At 46.8% G+C, this 16,505-nt stretch overlaps 1 protein-coding gene across 2 annotated transcripts; it reads right to left on the bottom strand.

Annotated features, from left to right (window-relative positions):
* Positions 1 to 3,001: 3,001 nt before the first annotated feature.
* On the bottom strand, positions 3,002 to 16,178 carry LRRC58 (leucine rich repeat containing 58; the record flags this gene model as incomplete). 2 transcript variants are annotated; one of them, XM_082488729.1, is made up of 4 exons in its annotated part: positions 3,002 to 3,293; positions 4,767 to 5,044; positions 6,364 to 6,492; positions 15,655 to 16,178. In XM_082488729.1, 4 exons carry the CDS (start codon positions 16,176 to 16,178, stop codon positions 3,085 to 3,087), a joined length of 1,140 nt encoding a protein of 379 aa, XP_082344855.1. In that variant the 3' UTR covers positions 3,002 to 3,084. The 2 variants fall into 2 exon arrangements, 1 of the variants encoding a protein (XP_082344855.1); XR_014269575.1 differs by lacking the exons at positions 3,002 to 3,293; positions 4,767 to 5,044; positions 15,655 to 16,178 and adding an exon at positions 11,556 to 11,679 and having other exon boundaries at positions 6,463 to 6,492.
* Positions 16,179 to 16,505: the final 327 nt, after the last annotated feature.

Genomic DNA, 16,505 nt, shown 5'->3' with positions numbered 1-16,505 from the left:
CTTCTCAGGGCCCCCAAGAAGGGGGTGGTAGGAATGAGCCCCTACTATCCATCAGCGTCATTTTCAAGTTGTGTCTTAACTATTTTATTGCCCAGTATGTTTTCCAGTCTTTGGGGGCTAACAACTGTTGAAAAACTTGACTCCCGGAGGCTCAGTGCATTAGGCACTAGAGTACAAACCTGCATCCCTAGTCCTCTCAAATCCATCTCCGAGGGGGAAGAAAAAAACCCCAACCAATCAACCAACCATTTGTTTTTCTTACAAGTCCTTGATTGTTTTAAATTTCCACTCACTTGAATTGCACTTTAAAGCCCAGCAGCAAAAAGAAAACTTGGTAGCTATACTCGGGAATATATATCATTTTTTAAGAGACAAGACATTTTATCATGTCTAAAAATGCATAGAGATATCAACTCCATAAGCTGTCAAGCTTTTACCTGGCTACAGTGAAGAAGCTGTGAAAAAAGATTAGCCTATTAGCCCAGCTCTATTAGAATTGGCGCAGAAACAGGATGCCTGTTCAGTTAGGAAAGAAAATGCAGTTAAGGATGGAGCTAAATTAGAACCAGTCACCACTGTCTTAGCTCGCCACACAGAGATGCTCCTGTGCAAACAGGAACCATGGTGAAATCTAACTTTGTGAAGTGAAAAAACATCTTTGAGACAGCTGCTGCTAAAGGGAAGAAAGCAAGGTGGTACCTCATGGCCCTGAGCTCAAAAAACCTTGAGATCTCAACTTGTGTGGCTCACTTTCACTGGCAGAAGAGCCAAGCTCTAGATCACTCAGTTGCTCACTACTGTTATACTAGCAGCCAATTTGAAATTGTGGCTCTGCAATCAGTTTATTGTCCTTCAGCACTGGTGTGACGATATTCACTTGGGACAGGAAGAAGCATCTGAAAGAGGAGATGAAGAACAAAACACAGGCCACTCACTGATCCCAATTTAACTAACAGCATGCAGTTGGTTTCTCTCAAAATCTCTAGGTTCTTCTTCCCAAGCAAACCTCACAGAATTTGCTAAAGTGACATTCAGCTGCTTTGCACACATACCTTATTGTGTCTTAAAAATACACCTTAAAACAGTTATTTGGAAAGGCACAGAGCACATGCAATTCAGTTCCTTGTGGATCTGTGCGTGTGGGGAATCTTCAGACTAAGTTGCAATGATTAATAACGGACGGGCTGTTATTTTACAACCAGATAATTTCTTTCAAATTCCAGTTCTCTCCAAAGGAAACCAGGGGAATGAGCAGTGCTGTCAAGGAAAGGCAAGTTCAACCTGCACACCAAGACAGACTGGAAAGTACAAAGTTTCACAGACCTTGTTCTTCAGGTCTTAAAGGAAAAATTGTAGTCTAAAAAAATAAAATAAAAAAAAATAATCACTAAAGGTAGTTACAAAGAGTAGAATTATCAAAGTGCTTTAATATATAAAGTGTCAAATATAATTAAACAGGACCATTAACACAGAGCTGCCATAAGCTATTCAAATAGGTACATGCGTTTTCTGAATGCAAGAGAGGAGCACAGGTTTTTAATTGCCCCCATAGGGCCAAAGTGGGTTAAGAAAAGTTTTTTTGTTCATTTAGCTTCTTAACACAATGTATTTGCCCTGCTCATGCATTCGAAGGCACAGTTGGATTTGCTCTATCTGAAACTGCATCAAAAGGACTGTCTACCGTGAAACGTTAATAAAGGGGCAGCTCTCACTAAGCAAAACACACAACAGCCCCATAAAGTAGATTTATAGGTACCTGTCAGTTCATAATATTAATTTTTAAGCTATTTCTTGATAATTACAAAATCTGAGCTGTTTTCTGCAGTTTTCCTTTAAGCATAGTTTAAGATACCTGAATGTGTTATTTGAACAATCCAACAGACTGCCAAAGCTATTACAACATGAGCAAATGCAAACAAATAAATAAGGAAGAGGTTCCAAAACCACCTTGTGCAAGATGCTCCAAACGTGCCTTAGCCTCCCTATTGGCTCTTCCTCTCATGTGATGAATAAGAAAAAAAAAAAACCAAACATTCACCACAGCACTTTTCTCAGTACTTCCAATTCATTAAGCTGCTGCCTACTTTAAGCAGATGCCTTAGGGAAAGCGACTCTGTACCCAAGCGTAGCAGAGCTAGCGGCAGCAGGGGGACACGGTTGTTTAGAAAAAAGAAGTGTCAATCAAGACCTTTCCTGCAATTCACAGATATAAAAGCAGATTTGCTCCGGTAAGCTGAGACTCAATGACGCAGTACAGAGCACCACATCTGGTCCCTTGCACAGGCACGTACGGCCACAAGTCTGAAGTAACACCAAGTCTCAATAGAACAACTCCTCTGAAGGCACCATAAAGACAGCAACACCCAGGGTGTAATGGGAAGAGACACAGGGAGGAAAAATAACGAATACAATTAGGAGGAAACACTAAGAGCAGCTTAGTATAACAAGGGAGAAAAAAGGTGGCTCAGTTCTATGATGGCTGTAACATCTGTAACAGCACAGAAACCCTACGCCTCTAGGCAAAGGAAGAGTAAACAGAGTTTGGAAAAATCTACTCCTGAACAAAAAAACCCAACTCCCATTCTAAGTGGATGGGTATAAAATCTGTAACTGGAATCAAAGGAGACAGCAAAGAATTAACATCCTATATAAAACACTGGGGTCCATACATACTCACATGGCATCATTAGCCTGTTTCTGATTTACCACAGTGTTAAAAGATCTGGACGGTCTCCTTTGCTCTGCAGGATGACTGAAGTCCAGTGAAGTGTCATATACTAAAACCCTTCTCAATCAGCCAGTGAGAAGAAATCCCCCTCCCCAGCCCATACGAGGGAGGGGGGGTGTCTCCCAGACAGCAGATGTTTCTAACAACCCCAGGCACCCTACAGGCAGTATGCTACCAAGTTAGTTCTCCTAAGTAGCGCTGCACCAAGCAAGTCTAGGCTTGCTAAGACGTTCTGCCCCTCACATGGACTTAAGGACAGTTTCTTGTGAGCCCTTCAGGCCAGAGGCTCATGCTTTGCTGTTCCATTATTTCTTTCCAAATACGTTTTCCTTCCAGTCTTCCCCTCTTGCTCCCTGTTATCCCAGAAGGACTTTCTGCATCCTGCGCGCAGCGACGCTGGCTTCGTCCTCAGAGTCAGACTCGCTCTGGGAAGTAGAGCTCTGGGAGGCAGAGCTGCAGGGAGAGGAGCACTCTGGGGAACACAGGTAGTGCATCAGCGGGATGCGATACTTCCCGCAGAAGTCAACAAACTTGATCTGTCTGACGCAGCTGTCAAAGTAGACACCTGTAAGGGCAGAGGTGACAGTAACAACATATGAGACCCACGGTGCAAATGCCTCAAATTAGGATTTAATTTACACAGCACTGGACATAGGACAAGGGATACTGGAAGAAAAGAAGGAACTGGGACACTTATGGAAATGTGAAATTTCTTCTCTTAGTAAAAAAAAAAAAAAAAAAAAAAAGTCCTGTAAAACTGTATTTGGTAGGTGATTCAGAACAACACACTTTATGTGAAAGGACACAGGGCAGCTACTTCCAAAGAATTCGGCAATTTCTTCTAACCGTTAGGGAGAAATCTCAGGCTGGGAATTTGCAAGCTTTTTATATGTCAAATTAATTCATACACTCTATTTTCAAACTTGTAAAACCTCTTCTACCAGCTAGCAAAAATGTGTTCACAAATAGACCTTCATAGCTCTACTTTTCTTCTGCTTGAGTGAAGTCACCATGCTGAGTTTGGATGCTATTTTCCATGGCAACAGTATTACTGTAACACACAATTAGGTTCTCTTCCTGTCACAGCAAGTGATTTTAGACACTGACATTTTTCAGAAGTTTCCAGCGGTATTTTAAATCCTAGCTGGTCTGGAGTAAGCTTTTCACCTGCAGTGTTATAGCAACGCTGCAGTACTGTGCTAGTACACATGGAAAAGTGAAAAAGAACAAAACCAATTCACTGTTATCCAAGCTGTGCAAAACTCTTTTTTTTTTTTTTTTTTTTAAAAAAGGAAAATCTCTTTCCCTTTCAACACAAGTTCCAGCCCTTCTGTCTTTGTTTACAGAGCATGCTTTGATATTGTCCTGTAAGGAGATAAGATAACAGACTGCATTATAGAGGGTAGATACTGCAGGGTATATACTAATTAATGATTTTTTTTTTTCCCTTAATCTTCTAAAGGCCGAATGCTCTGATCATTTACTCTGGATAAAGATTAAGTATTAAGCCAAAACAAAAAAAGCCCAAGTACTCCAGCCCTTTATAGAAAGTCCTCTGCTTTCAGGAACCGGTAGTCCCAAGCAAGACCTAAGCAAGTTGCTCTCGGTAACTACCAAGCACTACAGCCTCCCTCCTCTTTTCCATCCAGATATGAACCTTGCTTTTCAGCAAGAGTGCTTGAAGAAGTTCTCCTGTCCATTACTTAGTCTGAGCTATTTCAGGGCAGATGGATCAGTAACTTCAGACCATAAAAGCCTAGTGGAGTGCCGGGATGAGCTGCATAGACTCTGACAGAGACACTGTCTCACATTCCCATGCAAATACAGTAAACCAGCACTACAACTCTGAACATTGTTCCTAAGTGAACAGGGTTCCTTAAAGACAAGTTTGTAGGAGACCTGGAGCTGGTGAAATACAGACAGAATTTGGATGCAACAACACATCTAACCTGACCGAGCTACTAAAGTCATGGCAAGTCAGAGGGAAAGAAAACCCATCAGGTAAAAGAAGGAAGCAGAGCAGTTAAGGAGAACTTACCCCCACATTTAGGATTGGGACAGTTGCTGGCCAAGCTCAGATACCGGACAAGATTCTCTGGGAGATCGCTGGGAGCGTAGGGAACATTACGAGTTTTAATTGTGCGTCCAGCTAGCTCCTGAAGGCTTGGGGGATTGTAGGTCAGGTCACGGACAAACCGAACCACCAGTGGGTTCCCACGCAAGCTCAGCTCTTCCAGGTGAACCAGGTTAAGGATCTCTCGAGGAAGGTAAGTCAGCAGGTTATTGTGCAGGCTAAGGGAACGCAGGGAATGCAGCCTGAGGATGGAGATGGAAACCCAGTCAAGATGTGCAAGCAAAATCCTTCCACAACTGCATTGCACAGATCTGATTACTCTCCCTTCTCCCACTAACTTCTTTTCCTTTGGCTTTTCTTCCTTTTAAAGCATAAATCCATGGTAAAAGAGCTGCTGTTACTCCAGCACACACAATGCCCTACAGAACCTGGCTCACCATCTGAGTGCCTGTTAAAGAAAGACAGCCTTATATATGCTGCTGTCCCTCTCAGTATTCCCCACTACACAGCCCAAAAAAGGGTAGCACAGGAAAAAAGTAATGTATGAACTGAGTGCTTTCAGGGGGAGATAATGTTTCCTTGTACCCAGTGCATGCATCAAGAACGATTCTATGCAATACTTTGAATAAGTCACCTGCTTTCGCTCATGCATTAAAGATGATTGCTGGTAGGCAGCCAACCCTGGAAACCCCCATGTTTTCATTGCTTGCGGCTGCATCACCTTGTGCTGTGATACTACCAGATCTCAAAAGCTAAGCAAGGTCAGGCCAGGCTAGCATCAACATGAGTGACAAGCAGTTTCTTGGCTTTTGGAGGAGGCATTCTCCTCTCAGGAAGCACAAAGCAACGCTCCAGCACAGAGTCCAGGGATGCTCTCAAACCAGTGCAAGTTATGAGACAACTGGAATCGTTAAACATTGTACATCAAGAATAATCCCACTGCACCATCAAATTCCAACTCAGAAAACTCCATGCTATCATCCGATTGCTTTTAGGGTTACAGCTACACACTGAATTCTTCACCTCCAATCTTAGGCTACCCATACAGAGTTTGTAGTGTCCTCTTTTCCACCATTATGAAACACATAAAGCAGTAGCTCATCCTCTAGAGCTGTGCTGTAGGATTTAACAAACACTAAAATATTCTGAGATCCTAGAGTAAGAAACGCCAAGGGAACACATGGGATGGTATAACACAAAGGCACACACAAAAAGGCTTTGGGTGAAAGACAAAACAGACCAAGCATTCATCACAAAGAATATAGCAGTACAGCAGTTTATCTTTTCTGAGTTGCCCGGGTACTTCTCAGGGCTCCCTATTAATTCACCTTAAAGTGTACACTTGGTGACTTTTTTATTCCATAACCCTTTGATTGAGATTTCTGTATTATATATTCATGGTCTGCCTGCAGTGCATCATGCTAAGGATCTTCTTGTTCAAGTCTGGTCACATTAACAAACTGAAGGACAAATAGGTCCTCCCAGGTGCTTTTATCCACATGTGTAGAAGAAAAAGTTCAGAGTTAATTACAGCTGGTGGCTGCTGACAGTAAATACTCACTGTGCCAGCTGAGGTGGAATGCTCTGGATCTTGTTGTCACACAGAACTAGATAGCTTAGAGAAGGCAGGTTTGCTAATTCAGGTGGAATTGAAGTAATGAAATTCCCTCCGAGGTACAGAAACTCTAAACTGAAAAAGAGAAGAGAAGAAAACACTGCATTATTTCATTAAGGTCATTTCCAGTTTCATTTAACACTAGGCCTTCTCATCTCCTGCATTTCTTAAAGAAAACTTACAGATGACTATGTATGAGAGAATTTGCCGAGGGGAAAAAAAAGCTGGGTTGCACATCAAAAATTACAACAGAGCTGCTGTTTCACAACAGATAACATGGAGATTTACCTCCAGCCTCCTGCAGTCACCACTACATCTTTAGGTAGGCACCAGACAACCATATATTCCTACACCAACCCCACACGTAGAGCTCCTGCTCCTATTTCCAAGAAAGAGCAGCCTGTGCACGCAGGGGCTGCAGCACTGACGCAGCTCCTGCTGCAGCCAGTGGGAGCTCTCCGTTTCAACAGGAGCAAAGGAAGAGAGCAGTAGCTCTCCCTGAAAATCCCGTGGGTCTCAGCCCTGTGCAAGCACTAGTTGCTCTTTATGGTATCATTTGGCTCCTCAGTGACTAACTGCAACCTTTCAGCAGAAGTCGGAGGCAGCCAGTTCCACTTTGACACTGACAACATTACAGCTGCAACGGCACAGAGTACATCTACGTCACACAAGTACATGCATGCAATTCTCAGATAGGCTGATTTCAGTGTACTGAAGTCATGGAGCCCAAAGCTACCACAAACATTAGCTGGGCTTAACTGCAGTTTGGGCCTAAATAAAAGAAAATAAAAATAATCACTGGCCATCCTGTGAAAACTCAGTGGATGGGAGACAGGAACGAAGAGAGGCACTAGATCCCTTGGGCCAGGTGGAATAGCCGGTATTTGCTGTGCATCGCCGCCCTTCTAGGAAGAAAAAATGGCAAGCACTTCTCTTCCACATAATAGCTTCAAGTCCCCGTTTCAGAGAGTCAAATAGTTTTCCTCCCCTGTTCTCAGACGTTGTCTGGAAGAGGAGCAAAGGCAGGTTCAGTTTGGGAACTTCTGGCTGGGAAGAGACGCACACCTGCTAATCATGGTCCAGCCAGTACTTTTTCCCATGCCTGAAAAAGATGGATCCCACAGTCCTGTCTGCAAGTGTTGGTTCAAGATCTCTGGTACATACTCATGTTAGCTGCCTAATTACAGTGTACACTGGCCCCCTCTGATGCACCAAGCATTCCCTGCAGGTCAGGGAAAGAGAAGTCATCCAGGTTCCATCAGCCTTTCTTTAAGAACAATTTATAGCCTCCTTGGAATAGGATACACCTTCATCTCACCCCAGCAACTGAGAAAGGCTATGGATACAACTGGCAAAGAAACCAAACCACCCGAGGGATATGGTGGTTGACCCAGAGGTCTGAACCCTGCAACTGTGCCATAGCAGGTGTGGAGCACCAGAGAAGCTCCTCCCTGAGGCTTCCCATGGGATGGAGCAGAAGAACGGCAGAAAGAGACTATTTCGTTCAGTTCTTGCAAGAAACTTGAACCCCAAAGATCCAATGACAGCATCTGCTTAGGCTACAGGGGCCACTAGCACAGCACAAAGGTCCATCTGCCCAACAGCGAAGAACAGGATGACAGACTTCTGCAACAAGCCAAGAGATGCTCACAGAGCTTAACTTCCCCCGGTTTTGCTTACCTTTTTGGAGTATGTCAGAGACAAGCTAAATAACTGAAATTTGACAAAATGGGCACAAAATTAAGCCTTAAACTGAATTTGACTATATGAAAGGAAGTGACTACACTTGCTTCAGCTAAGGGATCAAGTGGAACAGCACATTTGGAGGTTACTTTGAAAACACATAAGAAAGTACACAGGAAACAAAGCACCACCAAAAACCCCACTGCTCAGAAGTGGCCTCTCTTCTACACAGACAACCTGTAGGTGATGAGGGGGGTAGGAGGAAGGCCGCTGTGCAGAGACCATGGAGATTATATTTAATTAAATTTTGATCCCCTAACAAAGCCCTGAGTTTTAACCAAAATTCCTCCTTCAACCTCCATTGTTTCCCAAGGTGGATTTAGGCTGCTTGGCTCTCATTAAGGACTTAACTGCTGACCATACAATTCCTAGGCATATTTGAACTCCATGCCATTGCTGGAGCCCGCACTGAAAACTGTTGGGCAAGGGAATTCTAGTAATGTGGATTTCAATGATTAAACAAGGTTTGGATGTGTACAAGCTTCCACTTCCTTGGAAAAGTGAATAATTAACTCTTCATCCTCTGCGTTTGAAGACAATAATGCCCATAAAGCCACACTGTGTAAAAACACATACTACCAGGAAAGGGGAAGAAGGGTGCAAAATATATAGTAAAAAATGTTTTCGAAATTCATTTCAAGGCATGAAATGCATAAGTTTCAAGACCAGCTTTACTGCACAAGCTAAGTCCGCAGGAACGCTGCCTACAAACTACTTACAGCTTTCAAATCCATTCTTTGTAAAGTATGTGTAATGAGAACACTCAGTTATACTAGCTAGGATATAAAGCCCCAACATTAATCTACAAACCATTTCTAACTAAAAATCCATTAAATAAGGTAACTCCTTCAATGGCAACAAAGGGCTCCTTAAAAATGTTTTTCTTAATATATCTATCTTCTGAATCACCTTTTTGAGGTCAGTAGACTAACAACTCACTAGGCCTGGTCCAGTACAGCAAATCCAGAACTTCCAATATCAACTTAAGATATGAATTAGTTAGTAAATTTATTAAAAAAGCAAAGGGAGGAGGTTTTGAAACTATAAAGAAATTTATTTTAAATACAACAAAAGATATTCTTATAGCTTCCACTGAAACACTGCTCAGGAGGCAAAAGAAATCTGTAACTCCCGTCCCTGAAATTAAATCTGCTAGAAAAAAGGATCTAGACCAGACTTGGCTGAGCAAGATGGACAATTGAACAAGAGTCATTTCTGCATCAAATTAAAGCGTCAAGAATTGTTTGAGCAAAGCTAATCACGATGCAGGCAAGGATTTTCGAGAGATGCAACCCTTTTGTAGTGAGCACTGACCACACCACCCGGGGCCACAGTTAGTTCCTAGCTCAACTACTCCTGGTCTGATTTTCGTGCCGTACTAAGCCTGTACCGAGAGGCCAAGGCAATGCTGGCTCTCAAGCTGTCCCACCTGGGAGCAGGGGGAGCAGTTTGCTGCTCCGTAAGACAAGCAAGAGCACTGCTGAGCTCTGCCCTCCTCACAAAATGAAGCCTCTAATGAAGCAATCCACAACGTTTACCATAGTTTTTCACAGGAGGACCATGGCAGAGACAGGACTGAGCTTAGTGAGTGCTTCTAACTAACCTTTCACACTAAGACCTAGTTTTTCTGACAATCATTAATCTGTAAAGGCATTTGGACCAGGCAGCTAAGGTCTCATGCATTGCTGTGTACACACAGGGAGAGCTGGAATTTTTCTGTACTTTCAAAAGTCAGCCCAGGAACTTAGAAAAGCCAGAGAGCAACCAGCCTCAAACGAACATAAACTCCATTCCTTTTTCTGAAGCTAGAATAAATGATGTACTTCCAACCTGCCACACAGGCTCTGCCTGAACAAGTTTAAAGAAGGGACAAACATTAACAAAATCCATCTCAACAAGAACTGAAAAAAATCCATTTGACAGAATAACTAATGGGGGCTGACATTTTCTCTGCTGCCTTTTAGCAGTATTTACAAATACACTAATAAAAGGCCAGAGTCCCTTTCAGCCTCATATCCAGCAGGCCCCTCGCTCAGCACAGCCGGTGCTAATTGCTGCCAAGCACCAGCCGGCACGCCAAACCCATCGTGTGTCACTCCTCTCCAGCAGGGGATTTCACACCACCGGTCTGTAGGGTGGCTGTGCAAATCCTTTTACATACGGGAAGGGAGTGGGAAAATGCTCAAACAACTACGAATCGATTCAGGTGATGGCAGCACAGTTTAACATGCCAAGAGACTGCACATTCTTGCTTGAGGATCTCCTTGAGTTTTCCAGGTCATCATGTAACACAAAACAAAACGCCCCAAAACACTTGGTAAGAAGAGCCCACTCCGAGCACTAGAGGTATTTTCGATACCCTATCAATTTCCATGATACTCTCATAGTCATGTTTCAAGGGGAGAATGTCTTCTGGCATAGAAGATACTCAAATTTTCAATCCACCCTGTTTCCCCATAGATGCTTCTTTGGATAAAACTTAACAGCTGACATCAAACAGATGCATCTAAATAGGTAATCTAAAAAGAAACAATGAGCCTGAAATAGCTCCAGGTCTTTTTAAGATAAGTTTTTTTTTAAGCAAGAAATTTCCAGGGCAGTTTTGAGGCTCATGCAAGGGAGGAATTTAAAAGCAGCCCACAATATACTCCTGTTAACCCTGTTCTACGATTTGCTAATTCCTGAGAGAACTGCATAGCCTTTGCTGACAGGCAAATTTAAGATCAAACAGTCGTCTGAAAACTATTTGCAAAACGTTTGAAGAGGGGAAGAAAAAGGGAGGCAGCAAGCAGATTTCCTAATGCTGCATCTTTATCAAAGCTTCACTTGCCGTTTTTCCCACACTGTGTAACAGTCGTGCTTAAGCGTATGCTTGTCTAACATGCTTAATACTACCCACGAATAAAAGCCAATACTCTGGTTTTCATCGCGTCTAAGCCTTCACACAAAACTTGGATGAATCCAGTTAGGCGTTTGAGGCCTTTGATCCCAGCCCTTGCACAACTGGGCTTTACTAGAGGAATCCCAAGCAAGAAGAAAAGGAGCACACATGGCAGACGCCTGGGAAGAACCTGGCTCTTTTCCAAACTCTTTCCGCCTGCTCCTGGTGCTCTTCTGAGTGCAAGAGTATTAACCAGAAGAATAAAGCTAAACTCAAAATTCACATCAGGAGATTCAAGGTCTCGACTGCATTTCGCTAAGCCCTTGAGAATTTTTCCCTTTATGGAACACTCACACGACATTTCCCCAAGCGTGCACGCTGATGAGGGCAATTCATGCACCCTTAACCCAAAAGCCACAGCTGGACAGTGAAGATCAGAGCTGCACTTTACCAGTCTTGCCAAACAAATTTTATCCAAAACAGGCACAAATAGATGACCCCATTTCTAGCTCACCAGCTAGAATACACCATCGATGCTCCATAGCACATCCCCAGCTGGATCAGCAGAGGAAGGATTCACACAACCATTGCTGCGGTGGGACGTCTACACAGATCGCAGTTCAGGAGCTGCTGGGGGCTGTGAATGGAATCTTGAGAGAGAGTGACTGACCATAACATCTCACACTGAAAACACAGCAAGGGCAACGTTGGAGGGAGAACTACAGGAAAGACGACACTTATGTCTACCTATACTAAGCTCATCTTTTCTCTGGCAACAAACAGGAAAGCAATGCAAAGAGGACCACTCTCACCCATCTGGTGCATTTTCTACTCTAAATTCACAGACACGGCCAATGCTGCAATTCAGGTCTTGCACTGTACTAACACTGCTCACTGACAGTAACTGGGGGTGGTGAGCACACCGCTGGAGCTGGCACAACCACAACATGATAAAAAAAGTGCTCAGCCAGGCCCACATTTGCCTTTCTCAGAAATATAAGAGGCTGTTGCAGGTCACCATAAACACTTACGGTGGAATTTGGAAAATGCAATGATCTTTCCTCCCAATGAAAAACATGAAGAAAAGGCAATTCATCCTTGGTGTTGGCATGCTATGATCAGCCTCATCCTGCTGCCATCACCAGAGCAATCATGATCATTCACTTATGAAGCCATGTGAAAGAAGCTTCAGGACATCTATAGGTGGTTCTTCTATAATGACCTAGGAGGTAACTAATGATCAGGTGAAAGGCACTCACTTCCATGCAGGATTTTGCACTGCATGGAAAGATCTGCGTGGGCAAGTATGGGGCAGATGGCTGAAGCTGGAAGGAGCAAGACACGACAGCAGCAGGACTGACTGTGATTCTTACTGCTGTTCATTAACTCACCAAACCACCGGGAACATGCTAGGGAAAAGTTTTTGCATAAAGTGCCTGACTCCAGCTTGCTGCAAAGTTGTGGATTTATTATCTTCATGTGAGTAGCAACACATGGCACACACCTCTCATTCGAGGGCCTTTGCATTTGTAGCTGCCAGCATGTTCCTTCTCCTTTGGCAGATCAGACCATCAGCTTTTTATTCTTTCAGTTTCACCATGCTGACTCCTTACCTGCTGTATTCCCAGCCTTCGCTAAAACTGATGCACTATCCCTTCAAAAACCACAGCAGGAAACTGTATGGGGTGCAGAAGAAAGACATGAGGCTTAATTATCAAGACTTTTTTTTTTTTTTAAATCTCATCAGAGCTCAGACATTCCCTGGAAACCTAAGAAGTATTTCTAGATCTCTGCAGCTCTGCTCAACTCTATAATCAGTGACTGGAGCAAATCGGGAGCTGCCAGGGTCACAGGAAGAAGAGAACTGCTGGCCTCAGGAACTCTAGTACCAGCAGGAGGAACGTGTCCGGTCAAAGTGCTGCGTGCCTCAGAGACCACGAGACATGAGAAAAATTTCTTTTTATGGGCAGTTGCATACAGAAAAAGGCTCAAAGTCTTGGCTTGCCAGCAACAGCAAGATGGACACTTGCAGCTTGAGCTGTGAGGTTAACAGAAGCCCCAACACCTACAACAGGTCTCACCTCCTGGCCCAGAGTTCAGAAAGGAACAGATGCATCCATGTTGCCCTGCCACAACAGCTAGCTCTGCTCTGTCCTTGCTCAGGCTCGTTTTACCCACTTCAACACTATGCACGCTCACGCTGAGAACACCTCTCCTGTTGGCAGGTGGGAGGAGGGTCTGGCAGCAGTTTCTCTTCAGTACATATTTACTATCTTTTTGGCAAGGGTGTCAGGTCACTGGCTATCTGGCTTCAATGAGCAGGTCTGAGATCCCCTGTGGAGAAGTATTAAAGTATCGTTTTTTCCCAGTTCTGGAAAGCAAGTGCGCTCCTCCCTTTTCTTACTTAAGCAGTCCCAGATACAGAAGAGTCACTGATGGCATAGCGGTAAAGAGGCTGACACTCCTGCTGGAGCACAGATTCACTATCTTGAGCTAAAGTTCAATTATATTATGGTGACACGTTAACAGAAGTTCAGGGAGTTAGCAGTGATTACACGGGTGGCAGACACAAGCTGAGTCTAGTCTAGTTTTTCTACCTGACACATCACTTTGTAACGATAATCAGACAGTTCAATAGCCTTGTCCGCATTTGCCCTCTCAGAATTGTCTTGCTGGGGTTCGAGCATGACCAGCCCAAGAAAAGCTGCAGGACAGGACAAACAGGAGTCCTGCTTCAGGGCAGGCTAGAGGAACGAAGCAGAGTAACCATGCAGCAGTAGTTTGACAACAGTGCAGCATAGAGCACAGCACACAGCCCACTGGAGCACCACATGCAGTGCTACGCAGCCTGGTACCTTCCTGGGTTCAGCAGCATAACAAAAAGCAGGTCTGAGGTTTGTTTTCTTGGGGGGGAGGGGGAGAATAAAAGAGAGAGAGAAACCACAATCACAGAGGACAGCTTCTAAACAGCAGCAGGGAGCCTCTCCCTCAGTCAGAGGTGGGTGCAACAATCAGATTCCAACTACATCCTGGATGCTACCAGGCATGCTATGGAGGCAACATTGATCATCTCCCACGCACAACTGCCCTCCTCCGTTGACTCCTCTCCCATAAAGTTGGTGCCACTGTCCTCATTCCCTGAAGCAACTGCTCCTGAACAGAGAGAAAGCTGAGGTTCCTCCTCTTCCCCATGACAGCCCCAACCCAGGACACATCCCAACTCTGCCAAGAAGGGCATGGGCATTCTCTCGCACTCAAAATGCCCATAGCGTCTCTCAAACTTAGACTGACCCAGAATTGCTCCAGATCCTCAACAGGTGCATGCTTTACCGTCTGGGCAAAAGCTACATACCCAAGTGTATTATATTGCAGTGGACAAAACCATTTCCCATCAGCACTAAAGCAGTTCTGGTACCTCCAACCCAGGACTGTGGAACACAGCACCCCACATACAACATCCTGTGCCTCCACTGGATACAGCTCTGCCAAGCCATCAAGGTGAATCCAGCCATTCAGGGTCAAGGTTGCAGGAACCTGCGCAAGAGAGGCTGCCTCTGGCAAGTTCCTTGGCAAAGAGCTGGGGTGAAGAAAGTTCAGACCCAAAGTCTTAGCACAGAGCCACACAGGGGCTAGTCTGAGGCTTGAGAAACGAGCAGAACGCACCGAGGTGCCTGCATGTGAGTCAGAACACAGCCTCCAGCTTGCCCAGGACGGCAAGCTTCAGAAGCACCTATCCCAGGTCTGTGTGGGCAGTCAATACCCCGTCCTACCTAAGAGCTGTTCCCACCCCACCAATGTTCCCAACTGCTGTGATTCAGCCATAGGTTTCTATGTCATTGGCTTGCAATTGTTTGATCCTGCCCCAGAGCCAGGTGTACCACCGCACCTGAGCACAGCCTAGGGCTCTATGCTTCAGAATATCAGCTGATCTGTCAGATCTACATGAGCCAGATGGGTGGAGAGAAATACAACAAAGACCCAACCATGCCAGCAAGCACCCTGATGAGACTGGAGCTGTATCAGCAGAAAGACCCTATTGTTTAGATCAGTCACAACCAGATCTTTATTCTCCTGTGCAGTCCATCGTGCAGCCGTGAGCTGCATAAGACCAGGGGTTTTATTTTGCTCTCGCCTAGAGACCTGTATTAAAGCAAAGCCACGGAGTGCCTGCTGCATGTCAACACTCATACCAACCACACTGTCATTAGGAGAGCCTCCCCGGCACCAAGGCAGCCCCAGGACTAGGAAATCTTGAAAGAGTGGCCCATTTTGTGAGCGCAGAAGGCTCATCATCTGCTCGAAGAGCCGCTTTGAGTTTCAGTAACTCAACCTGATGAAGGGGAAGAGACACGTTAGCAGCAGCAGTGCTTAAGAGACACCTGAGGCCGGGCAGAACGTACTCCCCGAGCGGTAACGAGATACGAGGTGCGCTGCCGGCGGCGCCCCGCTTCACGGCCAGAAAATCCGGTCGGGTTTGCCTAGCAGTCGCCGGGGCTTTCCTCGTGTGTCCCCCCCCCGGGGCAAAGGCCCGGCCCCGGAGGCCCCGGGGTTGGGGGGGGCGGGTGGTGGTGGTTGTGATGGGGGGCCCGTCCCGCCCGGCGCCCTGCCCTCACCTGCGGAGCTCCTGGATGTCGGGCGGGATGCCGTGGAGGCGGTTGCCGCCAAGGCTGAGGCTCTGCAGCCCGCGGAGCCCCAGCAGGGCGGGCGGCACCTCGGCGAAGCGGTTCCCGCTGAGGTTGAGGACGCGGAGGGAGCGGCCGAGCGGGGCCTGCCCCAGCCCCTTGGGCAGCGAGCCCGGCCCGCCCAGCCGGTTGTTCTTGGCCAGGAGCGTGTGGAGGCGCGGCAGGGCCAGCAGCTCCGCGCCCAGCTCCGCCAGCCCCGTCCCGCTCACATCCAGCACCTCCAGCGCCGGGAACCACTGCGACAAGCCGGCGGGCAGCCGGCCCGACAGCCGCCGGGGCGACAGTACCAGCCGCCGCGCCTCCGCGCTGCGCCGCGCCGCCAGCTCCGCCGCCAGCTCCGCCTCCGCCAGCTCCTGCTCCTCCTCGCCCTCCGCCGCCACCGCCGGGCCTCGCCGCGGTGGCTCCGGCTCCGTCGCCGGCTCCAGCTCCGGGGCCGCGCCGCCCGCCGCCGCCATCCCGTTCGCACCCGACCGACGTCGCCGCGCGGACGCCGCCGCCCTTGCGTCACCCCGGGGGCTCCCAGGCCTCGCCCCGCCCCCGCCCCGCCCCGGAATCTGAATAGCCCCCGCCGGCCCCCTCACACCCCTCCGCACCTCCGTGGCCCCATGCTCGATCCCGGGCGCGCGCCCGAAGCCAGAACGGCGCCCGCGGGCGCAGAGGGGCGAGCGCTCTTTATGCAGGTTGCGGGGCGCCCGCCGGCTGGCGGAGGGGGAGAGAGGGAGCCCCGCCGCGGCCCCGGAACGAGCATGGGAGGGAGGTGCGGAGGCGGGGCGAGGCCGGGG

The sequence above is a fragment of the Vanellus vanellus genome (genome assembly GCF_965231255.1).
Source record: "Vanellus vanellus genome assembly, chromosome: 1".
Lineage (NCBI taxonomy): Eukaryota > Metazoa > Chordata > Aves > Charadriiformes > Charadriidae > Vanellus > Vanellus vanellus.
Note: the sequence above shows the minus strand (reverse complement) of the source record. Positions and strands in the feature narration are given on the sequence as shown.